The sequence below is a fragment of the Microcaecilia unicolor genome, chromosome 11, assembly GCF_901765095.1.
Source record: "Microcaecilia unicolor chromosome 11, aMicUni1.1, whole genome shotgun sequence".
In the NCBI taxonomy this organism is placed as follows: domain Eukaryota; kingdom Metazoa; phylum Chordata; class Amphibia; order Gymnophiona; family Siphonopidae; genus Microcaecilia; species Microcaecilia unicolor.
In genome coordinates, this window is record NC_044041.1 from 77,314,837 (window position 1) to 77,336,602 (window position 21,766).

The following is a 21,766-nucleotide window of genomic DNA, read 5'->3' on the forward strand; positions in this document are numbered from 1 at the left end:
TCAGTCCTTCAGCTTCCAGCACAAGCAGGTACTTGCAGAGGAACTCTCCGCCCTTCTAAGCGCCAATGCGGTCGAGCCCATGCCACCGGGGCAGGAAGGGCTGGGATTCTATTCCAGGTACTTTCTTGTGGAAAAGAAAACAGGGGGGATGCGTCCCATCCTAGACCTAAGGGCCCTGAACAAATATCTGGTCCAAGAAAAATTCAGGATGCTTTCCCTGGGCACCCTTCTTCCCATGATTCAGAAAAACGATTGACTATGCTCTCTGGACTTAAAGGATGCTTATACTCACATCCCGATACTGCCAGCTCACAGGCAGTATCTTCGATTCCGTCTGGGAACACAGCACTTTCAGTATTGTGTGCTGCCCTTTGGTCTTGCCTCTGCGCCCAGAGTGTTCACAAAATGCCTGGCAGTCATAGTGGCGTCTCTACGCAGACTGAGAGTGCATGTGTTCCCTTATCTCGACGATTGGCTGGTGAAGAACACGCCGGAGGCAGGAGCTCTACAGTCTATGCGGATGACTATTCGATTCCTGGAGCTACTGGGGTTTGTGATAAATTATCCAAAGTCCCACCTTCTTCCAGTTCAACGACTAGAATTCATAGGAGCTCTGCTAGACTCCCAGACTGCTCATGCCTACCTCTCCCAGGCGAGGACAGACAATCTCCTGTCCCTTGTTTCCTGGGTACAAGCGTCTCAGTTTATCACAGCTCGGCAGATGTTGAGATTGCTCGGCCACATGGCCTCCACAGTTCATGTGACTCCCATGGCCCGTCTTCACATGAGATCAGCTCAATGGACCCTAGCTTCCCAGTGGTTTCAAGCTGCGGGGGATCTAGAGGACGTGATCCAACTGTCCACAATTTTTCTCAGATCCCTACATTGGTGGCCAATTCGCTACAATTTGACCATGGGACGTTCCTTTCAAATTCCTCAGCCGCAAAAAGTGCTGACTACGGATGCGTCTTTCCTGGGGTGGGGAGCTCATGTCGATGGGCACCACCCAAGGGTGTTGGTCCCTCAAGGAATCAGGTTTTGAGATCAATCTGGAGTTATGAGCGGTCTGGAACGTGCTAAAGGCTTTCAGAGATCAGCTGTCCTTTCAAATTATTCAAATTCAGACAGACAATCAGGTTGCTATGTACTACATCAACAAGCAGGGGGGCACCGGATCTCGCCCCCTGTGTCAGGAAGCCGTCAGCATGTGGCTTTGGGCTCGCCAACACTGCATGTTTCTTCAAGCCACGTATCTGGCAGGCATAAACAACAGTCTGGCCGACAGATTGATCAGGATAATGCAACCTCACGAGTGGTCTCTCAACTCAAGAGTAGTGCACAAGATCTTCCAAGCATGGGGCACCCCCTTGGTAGATCTTTTTGCCACTCAGATCAATCACAAGGTCCCTCAGTTCTGTTCCAGACTTCAGGCCCACGGCAGACTAGCATCAGATGCCTTTCTCCTTTGTTGGAGGAAGGGCCTCCTGTATGCATATCCTCCCATACCCTTGGTAGGGAAGACTTTGCTAAAACTCAAGCAGGATCGTGGAACCATGATTCTGATCGCTCCCTTCTGGCCACGTCAGATCTGGTTCCCTCTTCTTCTGGAGTTGTCCTCACAAGAACCGTGGAGATTGGAGTGTTTTCCAACCCTCATCACTCAGAACGAGGGGGCACTTCTGCATCCCAACCTCCAGTCCCTGGCTCTCACGGCCTGGATGTTGAGAGCGTAGACTTTGCCTCCTTGGGTCTTTCTGAGGGTGTCTCCCGAGTCTTGCTTGCTTCCAGAAAAGATTCCACAAAGAGGTGTTATTCTTTCAAATGGAAGAGGTTTGCCGTCTGGTGTGACAACAGGGCCCTAGATCCTCGTTCTTGTCCTACACAGACCCTGCTTGAATACCTTCTGCACTTGTCCGAGTCTGGTCTCAAGACCAACTCTGTAAGGGTTCACCTTAGCACAATTAGTGCTTTTCATTATCGTGTAGAGGGTAAGCCTATCTCGGGACAGCCTTTAGTTGTTTGCTTCATGAGAGGTTTGCTTTTGTCAAAGCCCCCTATCAAGCCTCCTACTGTGTCATGGGATCTCAATGTCATTCTCACTCAGCTGATGAAACCTCCTTTTGAGCCACTGAATTCCTGCCATCTGAAGTACTTGACCTGGAAGGTCATTTTCTTGGTGGCAGTCACTTCAGCTCGTAGAGTCAGTGAGCTTCAAGCCTTGGTAGCTCATGCTCCTTATACTAAATTTCATCATAACAGAGTAGTCCTCCACACTCACCCTAAGTTCTTGCCAAAGGTGGTGTCGGAGTTCCATCTGAACCAGTCAATTGTCTTGCCAACATTTTCCCCCCGTCCTCATACCCGCCCTGCTGAACGTCAGTTGCACACACTGGACTGCAAGTGAGCATTGGCCTTCTATCTGGAGCGGACAAGCCCATTCAGACAATCCGCCCAAATGTTTGTTTCTTTTGATCCCAACAGAAGGGGAGTGTCTGTCGGGAAATGCACCATCTCCAATTGGCTAGCAGATTGCATTTCCTTCACTTACGCCCAAGCTGGGCTGACTCTTGAGGGTCATGTCACGGCTCATAGTGTTAGAGCCATGGCAGCGTCAGTGGCCCACTTGAAATCAGCCACTATTGAAGAGATTTGCTAGGCTGCGACATGGTCTTCGGTCCACACATTCACATCTCATTACTGCCTACAGCAGGATACCCGACGCGACAGTCGGTTCGGGCAGTCGGTGCTGCAGAATCTGTTTGGGGTTTAGGATCCAACTCCACCCCCCTAGGCCCAATTTTTATTCTGTTCCAGGCTGCACTCTCAGTTAGTTGTTTCTGTTTAGGTCAATCTCAGTTATGTCCTCGCCGTTGCAAGGCCCAATTGACCAATGTTTGTTGTTTTGAGTGAGCCTTGGGGCTAGGGATACCCCATCAGTGAGAACAAGCAGCCTGCTTGTCCTCGGAGAAAGCGAAGTTACTTACCTGTAGAAGGTATTCTCCGAGGACAGCAGGCTGATTGTTCTCACAAACCGGCCCACCTCCCCTTTGGAGTTGTGTCTTCCCTTGTCTTTGCTTTCTACTTGACTGAGGAGCACGCTCGCGCTACGGGCGGGAAGACGGTAGCGCATGCGCGGTGCGCATGAGGGCTAGCAAACTTTGTTGCTAGGAAGATCTCCGATCTTGGGGCTGCCGTTGAACGTCAGCCATCAGTGAGAACAATCAGCCTGCTGTCCTCGCAGAATACCTGGTACAGGTAAGTAATTTCACTTTCCCTGCCCATGACCACACCCCTTTTGAACTGCACGCTTTAGAATTTAAGCACAGTTCATTACAGAATATGCTTAGCGAGTTCTGCGTGTGTAAATTCTAATTATTGCCAATTAGTGCTCATTATTACTGTGCTGTTAAAAACACTGATTGGCTTAAGCCAATTAAGTTACACGCATTGTTATGGAATATGCTTAGATTTCAGCATGGAACGCTAGGCACGATATATAGAATCTGGCAGCAAGGGAGTAATTCTCTACAGGTCATGAAAAGCTAGGCGCCGGGATGCAGTGCACTAAACGAAAATTTTATGTCAGCAGTTATGTGTATAATTGCCATTCTAGCATAAGTTGGCATTGATGTGGCAACCTTTAGATGCGGCCGCTTATACCATGTCAGTGCCTGGTGTAAATGTCCATGACTCAATGTTACAGTTGCATGCATAACTGCTGATATTCTATAACCTTTTCGCGTAAGTGCTGGGCACGCCCTGACCCACCCATGTCCCTCCCATGTCCACATACCCGTGCAGTTACGTGCTATAGAATCTGCGCACTAAGGTTATAGAGTACCGAATAAATACAGTTATGCACAAAACTGCAAATTAGTGCCAATTATTTATTTATTGGGATTTATTAACTGCCTTTATGAAGAGATTCACCCAAGATAGTGTACAGCAGGTACAGTTTAACATAAAACAATTTTGTTAACAGCACAACAATAGCAAAATGACCAAATATAAATACAATGTAACTGCCTTGAGTGAATTCTTTCAAAAAGGCGGTAAATAAATCCTAATAAATAAATAAATGCAGTACAATGCAAACAATTCCATAATAGCATGGAAGAATGAATTTCTTAACACCAGTAAGTAGTAAATTTAAAATGAATCGGAGAAAATATTTCTTCACTCATCGAGTAATTAAACTCTGGAATTCGTTGCCAGAGAATGTGATAAAAGCAATTAGCTTAGCAGGGTTTAAAAAAACGTTTGGCTAATTTCCTAAAAGAAAAGTCCACAAGTCATTATTAAGATGGGAAAATCTGCTGCATAAAATCTGTTTCACTGTTCTGGGATCTTGCCAGGTACTTGTGACCTGGATAGGCCACTGTTGGAAACAGGATATTGGGCTTGATGGACATTTGGTCTGTCCCAGTAAGGCAATACTTATGTTCTTAATTATCACCAATTAGCAGCTAATTTGTCAATTAAGTTACATTTTTAATTGTCGGTGTTCTATAACCTGTGCATGAAATTTTGCACTCTAAGAACTAGATTCCTTAGCTCCGAGTTGGGCGCTGTTTATAGAATATCACCTAGCAATGAGATTCGTGGCCAAGGTTTAAACCAACAGAAACCTGGTGTAAATCCTAACAGGTAAATTAGGCACAGATCTACCAAATTCTACAATACTGCGCACATCTTCAGTGAATGCCCCGACCCACCCATGCTCTTCCCATGGGTACGCCCCTTTTTCAGTTGGATGTTAAAATATTTACTCGCACATCTTTATAGAATAGCAAGATAGGCGTGTAAATCCAAATTGTTGCCAATTAACACAATCTTGCTCAATTAGCACTAATTGGGTTGTTACTCAATTGAATTGTGCATGCAAATTGGGCGTGTGCCCAAATTTGTACATGCAATTTTGAGCACTATATGTAGAATCCAGGGGTAAGTGTAAAATTGGGCATATAAAATTCTAGAATGAGGAAGCAAATGGATGAATGCAGGCCCTAATGGTGTATGAGGCAGATATAAAAATCTGGGTTTCACAAGTGTTAGGGCCAGCCGGAAGTAGGGTAGAAAGCCTCTAAGTCAGTTTGGTAACTAGAGATTTTCAGGAAAAAATCTGCTCGATTTCAAAATGTTGTCCTTTCAGGTGAAAGTTCAGCAGTGCTCTTTTGCCCTGCATTACCTGTGAAATATTTGGTCTTTAGTCTCCAGAATTGGCTTCCTGTTTGCCTACTGAGAACCCCCATGTTTCTGTGCCCTTTTAAAGTCCTTTCTTAGGCTGGGCCTACAGTGTTTTGTTTTATTTCTATTTATTACATTAGGCTGGGTCTATAATAGAGGTATAGCTGAGTGGTTATATCAGCAGGCTGAACCCTAAGGAAGCCAATGTTCAAAATCTTGCTTCTCCTACTGATACACCTTGGACAACTCACTTTACTCTCCATTGTGTCTGGTATAAATTTAGACTGTAAGCCTTCTGGGGCAGGGAAACACCTACTGCACCTAAATATAACTTGCCTAATGCTACCGGTGAAAATATGTGCGCTAAATCCAAGTAAGTACAGTACTAGTAATCATTTTGATCCTCAAGAGGAATAATCAATGTATTCTCTAAGCCTCTGAAATCCAAGAGGTGTTTTATTTGTCTCACAATAGAAAGTTTCCCACGTGGATCTGCAAATATAAAACAGGTCAATATGTTTCACTGTCGGAGGAGCTTTCAGGCAGTTCCCTCACTTCTGAAGAAAGGACCCTCATGAATAGAAGCTCATATCTTGCCTAATTTTTTTATGTGGAATATCCGGTTACCCATCACCACCTAATCTAGGACATACAAGACTGCTCTTTTTCAGTGATAGAAGCACAGAATTCATATTAAACTTAGAGATGGTAATGGGAATGCTGAGCAAGTGTCAGCTAAAGCTGCATTTGTTTTATGTGGGTGGGGAGTGGGGAAGGGGGGATTTGACTTACAGTTTTTCTCCTGCTCCTTTATAGTTCCAACTCAATTAAACTCACTGCTGGAATTTGGCAATCAGCCCTCATTTAAAGCTATCCAGGCATTTTTATTGCTTTTTATATACCCACCCCTCCCCCTCCTCCCCCAGTGCACCTGAGTGCCTTCCACAATCCTGCAATCATGGGCTCTGCATCCAGTCAGAAGGTGTTACACTCAAGCAACGGCCACCACCATCACTCCTTCTGCTCCCCCTCCCCGGGCTCAGAACACATCCTCTGCTGCATCTCCAGCCAGCTTAAGGAGTGGAAGATCTAACTCAGGGATGGAACTGGGGATGTTCTACAAGGCAGTGCACAGTATTTTTTATTTTTCCATATTTATTAAGTTTTGCATAATGTCAGTCACAACATTCATGACAAAGAAAAATAGCACAAAATGCAATAGGAAATATAACAAAAAAAGGAAATAAAGGATACATTTTCACCCACAATAACAAGGTAAATATGGGATCAAGAAACAGGAAAACAAAACTTCTTCATTATTAGAAGGTAAAAGAAACATGCAGACATAACTTGAGTCCAATAACCCCCACCAAGCCAGTGCATAGTATGTATATCACCTGTGCCACCAGGCTGCTCTACTCAGGCTATTTTTAACAGCAAAAGACCAGACAGAAGTGCAGGATGGCTGAGGTCTGAGAGCTGTTATTGACCCTGAAAGGTATTGATAAGGGGCAGTTCCTGATGCAGGCAGTGGGGTGAGAGGTGCTCCAGCAGCACCTTCAGCGACATTTCTTGACAGATGGTGGCTAATTAATCCTTAGATCTATGCAGACGATGTCACGATTTACATCCGTTCAAACATGATCTAACAGAAATCACAAATGAAATCAAGCACATCCTCCAAATAATGAATTAATGGGCAGATGCATTCCAACTAAAGCTCAACGCAGTAAAAACACAATGTCTCATCCTCTCTTCACAATATACCAAGAACAAACCCACCACCATAAACACCCCAAACTACACCCTTCCTGTTTCGGACAGCCTGAAAATCCTTGGAGTTACAATTGACCGAAATCTAACACTAGAAAACCATGCAAAAAATACAACAAAGAAAATGTTCCACTCAGTGTGGAAACTCAAAAGAGTAAAACCTTTCTTTCCAAGGGAAATATTCTGCAGCCTGGTACAATCAATGGTGCTAAGCCACCTAGATTATTGTAATGCCATCTATGCCGGGTGCAAAGAACAAATCATTAAGAATCTCCAAACTGCCCAAAACACAGCAGCCAGACTCATATTTGGAAAAACAAAATACGAAAGCGCCAAACCCCTAAGAGAAAAACTACACTGGCTCCCAATAAAAGAACAAATTGCATTCAAAGTTTGCACCCTGGTCCATAAAATCGTTCATGGTGAGGCCCCGGTCTATATGTCAGACCTCATAGACTTGCCAACCAGGAACACGAAAAGGTCAACACACACATTCTTGAATCTTCACTACTCCACTTGCAAAGGACTTAAATATAAATCAACCTATGCATCTAGCTTCTCCTACATAAGTGCGCAACTATGGAACCCACTACCAAATGTCATAAAAACAGTGCATAACCTAACAATCTTCCGAAAATCACTGAAAACCAACCTGTTCAAAAAGGCATACCACAATGATCCATCCTAAGCACTACCACTAGATTTCTTATGCCAGAATTAACTTTCTATATCTAAATGTCTAACTTACTCTATAATTTACTCTACCATTTATGAACTCTAATGCAATACCACTCTGTAATCTATTTTATCATTTATGAACCTTAATGCAGTATCACTTTGTATTTCTCAATCCGGAAATGGCAATCACCATCACGGCATAATGTAAGCCACATTGAGCCTGCAAATAGGTGGGAAAATGTGGGATACAAATGCAACAAATAAATAAATAATTATAGCCAGTTGTGGGCCCCCATGTGCCCAACAATTCAAGAGAGAGGGTGTGGTATTGCAAAGCTGAGAAAGAGGTATCATTACAGTCTTACCATGTATTTTTACAGTCTTGTACCTGTTGGTCATCTGTTACATGTCAGACATACCTTGCCAGAAACAAGGCTGGGATGACAGGCTTAGCAGTGTGTTTTAGGAAGGAAGTGTTGCCACCTCCCCCAGCTTAGTTCAAACAGGCTGATCTAGATCTACTTTTAAGGAAATGCATGATGGGAGATGTAGTTCCTGTTGGATGGAACTACATTTTCAGGAACCAGCAGGGCAGAACCAGAAGAGGGCCAGCCTGTCCACATTGACTTGAGGGAGGTTGCAACACCTCTACACTCATTGTCAGTGCTAGGCATTTAAGTAAGTTAAACCTCTCAAATTAAAAATGACCCCTTCCCCTAGACTGGGTAAATTGAATCTGCTAAATACCAAAGGTTCATAAATTTAACCCGAAAAAAAAAAAGGATAACTCCAGGGGTGTTCTCAGGCCATGTTTATTACTGATTTTAAACAGTAACATATGCAGGAGGTTAAAACAAAGAAAATAATTTCAGTCTTTCCAGTGTAGATTTCACAAGTAGTTTAAACAGTGCAGTGCTTGTCAGTCTTTCTTATTTTGTGGCACTTTTTTTGAGTTTGTGTAATCTGTGCGGCCAAGTTTTAGACAAGCCCCTCTGCCCACTCCCTCCCAGTGACAGGCCTCATTCCAAAGTCTGAACATGCAGGGGACAAGGAGTCCTGTGAGATTACACAGAAGTTGATAGAGGAGGCACACAGGGAAGAAGTGCCTGCTGTTTTACCAGTGGGAGGAAAGGAGGGGCCTTAAGCCTACTAGATATCCAGTGGGCCAGAATAGGATATTTGTTCTTTCCCTATCATCAAGCCCATCAATCCATAGACTGGTGGGTTGTGTCCATCTACCAGTAGGTGGAGATAGAGAGCAATCTTTTGCCTCCCTATATGTGGTCATGTGCTGCCAAAAATTCCCCAGTATGTTCTCTATCTCAGCAGGTGTGTGGTCACACAGCAACGGCTCTGGCTGGGTCTCCAAGCCTAATTGTTTAGGTTTTGTTGAGTACCTGGGGTTGAGGGCTCTTCGTGAGCAAGTGCAAACCTGGTGGTGCCAGGTCCCTCCTTTTCTTCCCCCTCCCGCTGGCTCCGTTGAACAAAAAAAAAAAAAAATTTTTTAAACGTTCAAAAAGGACGTCCATTTGCAGCTGCTCACTGGAACAAGTTGTCGCTGCTCGGAGCAAGAAGCAGGTAATTTTACTTTTTACTAGAGGGCAGGGGGTTCCCCGAACGGTCTCCACGTGGCTATGGCCGCGGATGGCAAGGGTGCGAAAAGACGCTCCCCAGAATGCGTTCGCGCGCCTAGCGGGGAAGCGGGGGGATCGAAGGTAGAGTCGCCCTTTTTGGGCGCCCTTTCGGAACCGGGAGAGTTCACCGGTTTTTCCTCTGGCGCGGCGGCCTTTCCCGCCTTAGGCGCCCATCCCCCGCTGGCTGCCCTCCCGGTCGTGACCGGCCACGCGCCTCGGTCGGCTTCTTCTTGGGCCGCCCTCGAGATGGGAGATGTTAACAGCTTGGTCGCCCTTGAATCGGGCGACAGTAATAAGTTGGCGAAATTAAAACGCCCTTCTTCCCGCGCGGCTCCTTCTCGGAGTTTTGCGCCGGACGCCATTTTGGACGCGCAACACGCCTCTCCCCCGCTACTGGGAGCGCAGATGGAGGGCGCCTCTAGGGCCGCCGCGGCACAGGCTGCAGAAATGCACAGACTGGGGGGTTTCTCCCCTGAGTTCATTTTGCTGCTGCGTCAAGCCTTTCTTATGCAGAACACTGCCCCTGCCCACCCCCCTGATCGGGGTGATGAAGCCTCTATGCTTAAGCGCCCTCAGGTGGATCTTCCACCCTCGGGGGACTCGGTCTCCTCTGATGTGGAGGACGGCAGCGTGTCTGAGTTCTCCCAGAGATCCTTAGCGGAATCGATGGAAGAGACTGATCCTCGCTCGGATGGAGCGGACGACCCCTCTGCAGCGTGGCTTTTTCGCTCAGAGGATTTGCCCAACCTGCTTGTGCAGGCCATGAGCATTTTGAAGATTGCCTCTCCGGAGGAAGGCTCTCTCTCAGCCTCTACTGGCTCCGCCATTATGCTGGGAACGAAGCGCCCGCCTAGAACCTTCCACGTTCATGAAGCCATGCAGACCCTAATTTCAGCACAATGGGATGCCCCTGAGGCGAGCCTGAAAATAGCCAGGACTATGTCCCGTCTGTACCCCTTTCCTGAGGGGGAACGGGAAGCCTTTGTCTGGCCCACGGTAGATTCCTTAATCACTGCCGTGACTAAGAAAACGGCGCTGCCGGTGGAAGGTGGCACTGCCCTGAAGGATGCCCAAGACAGGAGAATGGAGGCGGCCTTAAAGTCGTCCTTTCAGGCGGCTGCTCTGAGTTTGCAAGCCTCGGTTTGCGGCTCCTACATGGCTAGGGCGTGCCTGACTGTTTTGCAGCGGGCTTCCCCCTCGGATCCTTCCTGGAGTCGGGTTTGGCCTACTTGGCAGACTTGCTGTATGATGTTTTGAGAGCCTCGGCCAAGGGCATGGCTCAGACAGTCTCTGCGCGGCGGTGGTTCTGGCTTAAGCACTGGTCTGCTGACCATGCCTCTAAATCTCGCCTAGCCAAGTTGCCTTTTAAAGGCAAGCTGCTCTATGGGGACGAGCTGGACAAGATCGTGCCGGAGCTCGGCACGTCCAAGGGCAAGAGGTTACCGGAGGTCAGGGCTCGGGCCGGCAGTGCCCGTCCTGGTCCCTCTAAGGGCCGATTCCAGGAAGCCCGTCGGTATCGCCTGGGCAAGTCGGCCTCCTCTGCCTCCGCTTCCTTCAAACGGAACTTCTCCACCAAGCAGCATTCCTTTCGTAGGGACCGCCGTCCCTGAGGTTCGTCCTCTGGCCCGCCCCCAGGGTCGCGTACCCAATGACAGGGACCTGGTCCATGGCCCAGTGCAGATAGGAGGAAGGTTGTCCTCGTTTCTGGGCGAGTGGACCAGGGTAACTTCAGACGCGTGGGTTCTGGAAGTCATCAGAGACGGCTACAAGCTAGAGTTCTGCCGACCCCTAAGAGACGGGTTTGTAAAGTCTCCTTGCAAGTCTCAGGTCAAAGCAGCTGCCGTGCAGCAGACTTTGAGCAACCTGATCCGCCTGGGCACGGTGGTCCCGGTAGATCAGCTTGGCGAGGGGCACTACTCCATTTACTTTGTGGTGCCAAAGAAAGAAGGATCTGCTCGGCCTATTCTCGACCTCAAGGGAGTCAATCAGGCCTTGAAAGTTCGGCACTTCCGGATGGAGACCCTCCGCTCCGTAATAGCTGCCGTGAAAAAGGGAGAATTCCTGGCCTCCCTGGACATCAAGGAAGCTTACCTACATATTCCCATCTGGCCGCCTCATTAGCGCTTTCTGCGCTTTGCAGTGCTGGGCCGACACTTCCAGTTCAGAGCCCTCCCGTTCGGGTTGACTACGGCTCCGCGGACCTTCTCCAAAGTAATGGTGGTCATCGCGGCCTTCCTCCACAAGGAGGGAGTGCAAGTCCATCCCTATCTGGACGACTGGCTGATCCGAGCCCCTTCCTATGCGGAGTGCGGGAGAGCTACAGACAGGGTCATTGCTCTTCTGAGCTCCCTGGGATGGATCATCAACTGGGAGAAAAGCCAGCTGCGCCCGACTCAGTCCCTGGAGTATCTGGGAGTTCGATTTGACACCCAAGTGGGCAGAGTGTTCCTGCCGGACAACCGGAGTGTCAAGCTTCAGACCCAGGTGGGCCAGTTCCTAGCCTCCTCTACTCTTCGGGCTTGGGAGTATGTGCAGTTGTTGGGCTCCATGACGGCCACGATGGAGGTAGTGCCCTGGGTCAGGGCTCATATGAGACCACTACAGCACTCTCTTCTGCGGCGGTGGACTCCAGTCTCGGAGAATTACGCCGTACGCCTTCCTTTGGATCCAGCAGTGCGAAAGGTGCTGAGCTGGTGGCTGAGGCCAGGCAACCTGTCCGCAGGAATGCCTCTTACGACCGCGGAGTGGGTTGTCGTCACGACGGATGCCTGCTTGACGGGCTGGGGAGCCCACTGCCTGGGACGGACAGCGCAGGGGCTCTGGTCTCCTGCAGAGACAAAATGGTCCATCAACCTCCTGGAGCTCCGAGCCATTCGGTTGGCGCTTCTAGAGTTTCTTCCGGTACTGGTGCTGAGGCCTGTACGGGTCCTGTTGGACAATGCCACGGCTGTGGCCTATGTCAATCGCCAGGGAGGTACCAGGAGCGCCCCGCTAGCCAAGGAGGCCATGAAGCTATGCCTGTGGGCGGAAGCGAATCTGGAACAGCTGTCGGCGGCCCACATTGCGGGAGGCATGAATGTCAAGGCGGACTTTCTCAGTCGCCATACCTTGGATCCCGGAGAGTGGCAACTGTCTGCTCGGGCGTTCTTGGACATCACGAAACGCTGGGGCCGGCCGAGCCTGGATCTGATGGCGTCCTCGGCCAATTGCCAAGTGCCGCGTTTTTTCAGCAGAGGACGGGACCCTCGATCTCTGGGAGTCGATGCTCTTCTCCAGCATTGGCCGGCACAGGAGCTTCTCTACGTGTTCCCGCCCTGACCATGATGGGCAGGGTGCTAGGCCGGGTGGCAAAGCATCCGGGCCGGGTGATCCTGGTGGGTCCGGATTGGCCCAGACGTCCCTGGTATGCGGACTTGGTCAGACTCTTGGTGGACGGCCCTCTGTGGCTGCCAGCGGAGCGGGGCCTCTTACATCAGGGTCCCGTGGTGATGGAGGATCCCTCCTCCTTTGGTCTTACGACCTGGCTATTGAGCGGAAGCGGCTGAGGAAGAATGGCTTCTCAGACAATGTCATCGCCACTATGCTGAGAGCGAGGAAGCGCTCTACTTCCATCACTTACGCCAGGGTTTGGCGTACCTTTGCGTCGTGGTGCGAGGCAGGCTCTATATCGCCCTTCACTGCTCCAATATCTTCAGTGTTGGCGTTCCTGCAAGAGGGGCTGGAGAAAGGCCTGTCGCTCAGTTCGCTGAAAGTCCAGGTGGCGGCTCTAGCTTGCTTCAGGGGTCATCTGAAGGGGGCTTCCCTGGCTTCACAGCCGGATGTGGTACGCTTTCTCAAAGGAGTTAATCACCTGCGCCCCCCTCTGCACTCGATAGTGCCTACGTGGAATCTCAATCTGGTACTACGGACCTTGCAGAAGCCGCCCTTCGAGCCCTTGCCAAGGGCATCGCTGAAGGACCTGACGTTGAAAGCAGTCTTCCTGGTGGCTATCACATCAGCCAGAAGAGTTTCCGAGCTCCAGGCGCTCTCGTGTAGAGAACCGTTCCTGCGATTCACTGAGGCAGGAGTATCGATTCGCCCAGTGCCTTCCTTCCTGCCCAAGATTGTTTCTCGATTCCATGTGAATCAGCAGCTTTACCTACCCTCCTTTCGTAGGGAGGATTACCCAGAGGAGTACCATGCGCTCAAATACCTGGATGTTAGACGGGTCATCATCAGATACTTGGAAGTGACCAATGATTTCCGGAAGTCGGATCATCTATTCGTGCTGTTCGCAGGCCCTCGTAACGGTCTGCAGGCATCTAAGCCTACAGTGGCACGTTGGGTCAAGGAGACGATCATGTCAGCTTATGTGGCAGCGGGGAAGATTCCGCCTATTCAGCTGAAGGCACACTCTACTAGAGCACAAGCGGCCTCGATGGCGGAGTCCAGATCTGTCTCCTTGGAAGAGATTTGCAGAGCGGCTACTTGGTCGTCGGCTCATACCTTCTCATGACATTACAGCTTGGATGTGGCTGCTCGGGCCGAGGCCCAGTTTGGGGCTTCAGTGTTGCGTTCAGGGATTTCCATGTCCCGTCCTGGGTGAGTACTGCTTCGGTACATCCCACCAGTCTATGGATTGATTGGCTTGATGATAGGGAAGGTAAAATTATGTATCATACCTGATAATTTTCTTTCCCTTAATCATAGCCGATCAATCCATAGCCCCTCCCAGATATCTGTATTGTTTGTGTTCTGGTTATATTTCAGGTTCAAGTTCAGTCTTCATTTCCTGTTCACGAGGACTTCGTGTTCAAGTTCTTCCAATTGAAGTCTCTTCGAGTTGAGACGATTTTGTGTTACAGTGAGCTGATGCTTCTCTCTCTCCCCCCCATTTCGGCGGTGGCTGGATTGATAACTAAATTATGCCGGCGCTCCCTCCCGCTTCGTGCGGCTGTAGGGTAGCTTTGTATCCCTCCCGCTATGGCGGTGTTAGGGTAAGCCAGCTCCTCCCACAGTTGCGGTAGCAGGATAAGCCAGTTCCCCCCGCGTTGGCGTGTGTGGTTTCCCGCCCACCGCCCCGGCGGTGGTGCGCTGGAATATTTCCCCTCTCCTACTTCGGCGGTGGTGAGCTGGGCAGAGTGTCCCTTTGTGGGTGTAATTCTCTAAGTGCTGAGTCCTGCGGATGGAGCTTTGATATCGACATACTGGGGAATTTCCGGTAGCACATGACCACATATAGGGAGGCAAAAGATTGCTCTCTATCTCCACCTGCTGGTAGATGGACACAACCCACCAGTCTATGGATTGATCGGCTATGATTAAGGGAAAGAAAATTAACAGGTATGATACATAATTTTACCTTGTACTGCCAATAGTGAACCATCAGTTCAGTTTGATGGGGATGATGGGAGGAATCTAGTGCACTGTCTCCACGGAAAATTGTAGTGATCTAGTTTCAAATTATTTGTAAAAGTACATTCTTTGTTTTGTTACTACAAAACTATTTTTGTGCCAAAGACAAGTATTTCCTGCGTACAAAAGAATTCATTATGCACACACAAAAAGAAAAGTCAAATTAGCAAACACAATCCAACTGTATCCAATGTGTAAATTTTATGTAGGAGTTACCTCCAGGTCAGAAATTTTGAACTGGATTCCCCAGGTGGTATACAGCTACTGGATCCTATATTCCAATCACTAAACTTAAAATAACATGCATTTTGTCTACCTGTAGAACAGAAGAGAAAGGGGCTACAGCAGAGAGAATAGAGGCTTTTGTTAGCTCTGCTCCGGTCCCTGAATGATAGGATAGCAGGGGTGATTTAAGTGGCTTTTCTTTGCTCCGGCTTCTCCTCCTCCCCCTTCTGTTCTGTACATAGAGAAAGGAAATGGTACTTGATATACTGCTTCTGTGTTTTTTTGTAACTACATTCAGGGGCCCTTTTACAAAGGTGCACTGAAAAATGGCCTGCAGTAGTATAGACGTGTGTTTTGGGCGCGCGCAGAATCATTTTTCAGCGCACCTGTAAAAAAAGCCTTTTTAAATTTTTGCCGAAAATGGACATGCGGCAAAATGAAAATTGCCACACGTCCATTTTGGGTCTGAGACCTTACTGCCAGCCATTGACCTAGCGGTAAAGTCTCACGTGGTAACTGGGCGGTAATGACCTACATGTGTCAAATGCCACTTGGCGCGCGTCCGAAAATAAAATTTATTTTTCAGACATGCGTATTGGGTGTGCTCCAAAAATGAAATTACCGCAAGAGCCACATGGTAGCCAGGCGGTAACTCAATTTTGGCGTGCATTGGGCATGCATAGACGCTTACGCAGCTTAGTAAAAGGGCCCCCTCAAAGTGGTTTGCATAGTATATACAGGTACTTATTTGTACCTGGGGCAATGGAGGGTTAAGTGATTTGCCCAGAGTCACAAGAAGCTGCAGTGGGAATTGAACTCGGTTCCCCAGGATCAAAGTCCACTGCACTAACCACTAGGCTACTCCTACATACTGCCTTGGTGGAGCTGGGGCTGTAGCAGGAAGCAGAAGGCTGTTTTCTATGGCACTTTCCAACAGAAACGGGACATGGGACAAATGCCTTATGAGCCTATGCCTAGCTGGGCCCCTGGCTGACACCACCAAGACCTTTCCTAAGGAATTCCAGTGAGCTAGGCAGACTGTGGATGTGGAGTTGGTACACCAAACCTTTGACTCCAACTTCTCTATTCTTCTACTGTCCAACTCCGACTGCAGCTCCGACTGCGACTCCTACTGATAAGGCTTCAATGGATCTAAAGTATTGGTAACTATAACTTTAGATCCAAGACAAAGATATGTATATATATAAGTATAAAATGATAAATTTACTCTATATTATAATGTTTGTTTTTTTTATTTCAAACCTGGATTGCTTCTGACTCTGACTCCATCCATAGTCTTGATGCTAGGGCACACTTATTGAAAGCAGCACTTTATAATACAATAAAGGCTGCAACCAACTTCATTTTTTCAAGTTTATATTTATTTAGTTTATTAAACAAATCCATAAACACTAGAACCATAGGTCTACGTATTCCCCCCTCCCCCACTGCAGCTCCTTGTGACTCTGGGCAAGTCACTTAACCCTCCTGCAGTGGATAATAAAATAAATAACATATCTTTAATCGCACAATTAATCGTGATGATAAATTTTAATTGAAATTCAGCCTTAAAAAAATTAAAGAATAAAACGTACTAAAAAGATAAGAAATATAAAATGCAAATTGAAAAATTACATAAATTACATAAAACAGCATGCAGAATAGCTATAAACAGCCTTAAAGTTTTCAGAGCCTACTTCAGAAAAGCAAGGCCACTTCCAATACAGTTCAACATTAACATTCAGCAATTATACCCATCCTCTCACCCCTGCCTTATATCTCTGATTACATTAAAGTATCACTTGTTTACAGGCTTGAGAGTGTGGGAATTGCTCACGTCACACTCCTTGCAGCCAAACCCATCCTATATAATAATTCTCACCTCCAACGTTCTGAGGCTGCCTGGAACCGTGGATTCCACCGGATGTGGTCTGCTTCATGGAGTAGATCGAACTGACGTCAGCAGCAAACAGCAACACAGCCAAGAGCAGGAGTAGCAGCTGTTTCCCTACTCCTCCCCCTGCCTAGGAATCGCCCGTGTTCCGAAGCACCTGCGGCGCGCACACTAACCGCTGTGGAAAAACCGCCGCCGCCCTCCCTGTCCTCTCCAAGTCCGGATTCGGACTGTCGGAGAGGACAGACAGGGAGGGCGGTGAGACAGCAACCGACCGGCAACTGTGAAATGTGGAGGCGGGAGGCAAAGAGAGGATGGACAGGGAGGGCGGCGACACGGCAGCCAACCGGCTCCGGCAACTGTGAAATGTGGAGGGGGGAGGAAAAGACCAGCGCGTCCCACTACAGTGCATCCATCATCCCCGTTCACTCACAACAAAGCAAGCTATGAGATGCTGCAGGATGTTTAAGACACAGGAGTGGAAGACAGCATAGCAAGTCTACCGTAAGCAAAGAAGCCCATTGGTAAATCTCTGTTTCCACTCCCCTACGCAGCCGTCATTGCCATACACTCAAAAACAACCAAACCTAGGAGCTCCTGCTGCACATTGTCGTTTTTACATTGCTGATAATGCCTTAAAACATCAAGGACACAAGGAGGGGGCAGACAGACAGACCCTGCAACTGGGAGGGAGGGGGGAGGGATGGGAAGGGAGGGGGCAGGGGGGAAGGAGGGAGGACCCTGCAACTGGGAAAAAGGGAGGGAGGGACGGAGGGGGGACCCTGCAACTGGGAAAAAAGGGAGGGAGGGAGGGCCCCGCAGCAACTGGGAGGCAGGGGGGACCCTGCAACTGGAAGATGGACCGGGGGGGGGGGAATGATGACCCTGGAAGTGGGAGGGAGGGGGGACCCTCGCACATACTCTCATTCTTACACACACACTCGCACCCACTCTCATTCTTACACACACACTCGCACCCACTCTCACTCTGTCACACACACACTCACACATTCACTCTCACACAGTCACTCTCACACACACTCACTCAAACATACACACTCCAAGGGAAACCTTGCTAGCACCCGTTTCCTTTAAAACAGAAACGGGCCTTTTTTTACTAGTATGTGATAAAAGACACCCTGCAGGGCATGGATTATCTGTGTGTTTAATTTGATGTATCTTTGTTGTTTTGCAGCCATTTGCTCAGTGGTGTGGTCTACAACCCAAGGATGCGGCTAAGGTTCCGGAGAGTGCCTGGAAACTTCTCTTCTACACAATCTCCTGGTCCTACAGCGCTTACTTGCTCCTGTGCAAAGACTATCCCTTCTTCCATGACCCGCCTTCTGCCTTTCATGGTAGGGTAAGCGCTCCTGCATCTTGCAGTTCCCCCTCCCTCCTCTGCATCCATGGTATAGATAATGGAGAAGGACTTGATGCTGTTCTGCACAGAAATTTTATAGCTGCAGAGGTGACTCTGAATCATAGCTAATAATCCAGGCTGGGATATCTTTTTTAACTTTATTTTATTGATTTTATGAATAGGTATAACTAGAATAGGAATAATAATACAAATGATGTACTGTGACTCTTCAATACATTGCTGAAACTTAGATCTTAAGTTCTCAATATATCTCCTCCCCTCCCCCACCCTAGGAGAATAATCTGGTGCAGCACAGTACAAGGTTATATGTAGGAACTGATGGGGCTAAGCCCCCTGGAGACACAGTTGGCAATCACAGTTGGGGAGGAGCTGGCTGTCTTGGTACATATGGGTACCAATGACATAGGAAAATGTGGGAGGGAGGTCTTGGAAGCCAGATTTAGGCTCTTAGGTAGAAAGCTGAAGTACAGATCCTCTAGTGTAGCATTTTCAGAAATGTTCCCCGTTCCACATGCAGGACCCAAAAGGCAGGCAGAGCTCCAAAGTTTCAATGCGTGGTTGAGATGATGGAGCAGGGATGAGGGATTTAGGTTTGTTAGGAACTGGGTGACATTCTGAGAAAGGGGGAGACTGTTCTAAAAGGATGGGCTCCACCTTAACCGGATGGAACCAGGCTGCTGGCACTAACTTTTAAAAAGGAGATAGAGCAGCTTTTAAACTAGAATGGGAGGAAAAGTTGACAGCCGCCCAAGAGCATATGGTTCGGTATGGAGTATCCTTGGATACTATTGAAACAGGACATTTAGGGAATCCCAGTAGAGAGTTTCAACAATTCTGAAAGTAAGCCAGGTGTGCTTAATGAAAGAGCAGGATAAAGGATGCACATTATCCCCTTCAACTTCTAAGCAGCTTGTAGATCCAAGGAAAAAAACACAATAAGATGGGAGAGTTACAGTATATAGCACTTAGAGGCAGATGCAGCAACCAAACGTAAAAAAATCTAAATCGTTAAAGTCCCTAACGATTTTAAAATAACGAAAAATGCACCAAAAAAAAAAGTCACACATGCTGGAATCGGTATTGAAACGTACAATGTATCAAAGAATCACAATACACATCGTTAATCGGCCCCCAAATCATGCGCAGAGCAGCCAAGCGTTATGTTAGCTGCTCTGCGCATGCCACAAACAGTCAAATCACAAGCACATGGCAAATTGAATTGACACATAAAAAAATAAAACTAAAAAAAGGATCGGGAGGGGGCAAGGGCGCTCATCAGGAGCGTCCTGTACGGACGGCCTTGCCCCCCCCCCCCCGCCGCTGCTCCCCACTTTCCGCCGCTCCCCCCACCCCGAAAAAGCAAAATTGTAGCAGCCCCTGCCCCCCTCCCTTCCTCACTACTCTCAGCTCCGCCTCCCGACATCCTCCGTCTGTGCCCCGCCCCCTTTGGGGGTCGTCGCCGCCATTCCCCTTCTCCATCGGGCCCCCCTCCCTCTTACCGGGCCCGTGCAGCGCCTCTCTCCTCTGTCCGAAGGCGCTGCACGGGCAAGAAGAACGCTGAATCAGCTGATGCCTGCCTTCGCGATAGAGCGTCTTTCTCCTCCTGGGCCCGCCCCTGTCTGACGTCAGTAACACTGACGTCAGACAGGGGCGGGCGCAGCAGGAGAAAGACGCGCCATCGCGAAGGCAGGCATCAGCTGATTCAGCGTTCTTCTTGCCCGTGCAGCGCCTTCGGACAGAGGAGAGAGGCGCTGCACGGGCCCGGTAAGAGGGAGGGGGGCCCGATGGAGAAGGGGAATGGCGGCGACGACCCCCAAAGGGGGCGGGGCACAGACGGAGGATGTCGGGAGGCGGAGCTGAGAGTAGTGAGGAAGGGAGGGGGGCAGGGGCTGCTACAATTTTGCTTTTTCGGGGTGGGGGGAGCGGCGGAAAGTGGGGAGCAGCGGCGGGGGGGGGGGGGCAAGGCCGTCCGTACAGGACGCTCCTGATGAGCGCCCTTGCCCCCTCCCGATCCTTTTTTTAGTTTTATTTTTTTATGTGTTTTCTGAGGTCCTTTGGACCAATCACAGCGCTTTTAGCTCTGCTAATGCGCTGGGATTGGCTCAAAGTTTGTTTATTTTTTCACTTAACACTTTTTCCTGGCACAGAGCTGTCCTAACGAGAGGTCCAGACCTCTCGTTAGTTTTCCTGCCTTTTTCCTGCGTAAAGGCAATCGGAAAAGGTTAGTGCATGTCGTTTCAATGGGGTTTTCACACTAATTGCTCATCTCCATTCCGTTTTCGTTAGCTGCTACTGTCGTCGGAAAATAGGCTTAAGTGCATGGAAAGGATCGGAAATTCTTCCCCGAGGGCTCATTTAACGATGAAAAACGTTTAGTGCATCTGCCTCTAAATGATGAGGTAGATATAATGGGCATCTCAGAGACTTGGTGGAAAGAGGACAATCAATGGGACACTGTGTTAACAAGGTACAAATTGTATCGCAATGATAGAGAGGATCAAATTGGAGGGGAGGTGCACTATATGTTAAAGAGGGATTTCAGTCAAATAAAATAAACATTCCACATGAAACAGCAGCATGGAATCATTATGAATAGAAATTCCATGTTTGAAGGGAAGGAGTTTTCTTGTAGGGCTGTACTACCATCCGCCAGGACAGAACGAAGAAACATATGAAGAAATGTTTACAGAGATTAGGAAAGCTTGCAAATTAGGCAACACTGTAGTGATAAATGATATGGAAATTGGAACGAGTGAGTTGATTAAATTTGCAGATGACACAAAACTATTGAAGGTTGTTAAACATGTGCGGACTGTGAAATGTTGCAGAAAGACCTTAGGAAAATGGAAGACGGGGCATCCAAATGGTAGATGAAATTTAATGTGGACAAATCCAAGGTGATGCATATTGGAAAGAATAATCCGAATCATAGTTACCTGATGCTAGGATCCAACCTGGGGGTCAGCACTCAAGAAAAAGATCAAGGTGTCGTTGTAGATAATATGCTGAAATCTTCTGCCCAGTGTGTGGTGGTGGCCAAAAATGCAAACAGGATATTTCCCTTGCTCATTCTTGCAGTTTGCCCTTGACAGTTCATTTCCTGGGCTCCAAATCTGCTGCAAAGAAATATAAGGGTTAGCAGGAATGGAGCAGCTGCCCTGTTGTAGGTGGGAAGGAGGGACAGCAGGGCAGTGCAAGAAGTAAGAGAGCCTCATAAATGTAAGAGAAACTTTTAACTGGCTGAGTAAATTCACCCCAACCTAACAGTCATTGATGAAAACTAAAAGCCAAATAAACGCAGCCTGGGATAAACTTAAGAGAGGAGTCATTTTCTAGAATGTCTCTGTAAAGTTTTGGATTATTTTGTCTCTTTTTCTTTTTATTCTTTTCTTAGCTTGAATTTTTATAGATATTTTAAATATAAACAAACTTGTAGGAGATTCCCCAAAACAGTAGATTCACAAAAGGTGATTCAAAGTCCATACAGTGATAAACAATTTACAACAGTCTGCATTTGACATGATTAGAGTCAAAGAATATAGGGCACAGAACCCACCCTTGATACAAGTTTTACTTTCTTAAACAGAGATACTTGAATTA

The 21,766-nt window shown here is 48.1% G+C and overlaps 1 protein-coding gene across 2 annotated transcripts in view; it reads left to right on the forward strand.

Annotated features, from left to right (window-relative positions):
* CERS1 (ceramide synthase 1) overlaps positions 1-21,766 on the forward strand; it is a 103,563-nt gene that overhangs the window by 13,332 nt on the left and 68,465 nt on the right. For both annotated transcript variants that reach the window (XR_003943732.1, XM_030217701.1), the window contains exon 2: positions 17,981-18,140. Coding sequence is in view for 1 of the 2 variants with exons in the window: in XM_030217701.1 (XP_030073561.1) it covers positions 17,981-18,140 (160 nt within the window). In the remaining variant the exon portion in view is untranslated. The remainder of the gene's footprint in view (positions 1-17,980; positions 18,141-21,766) is intronic.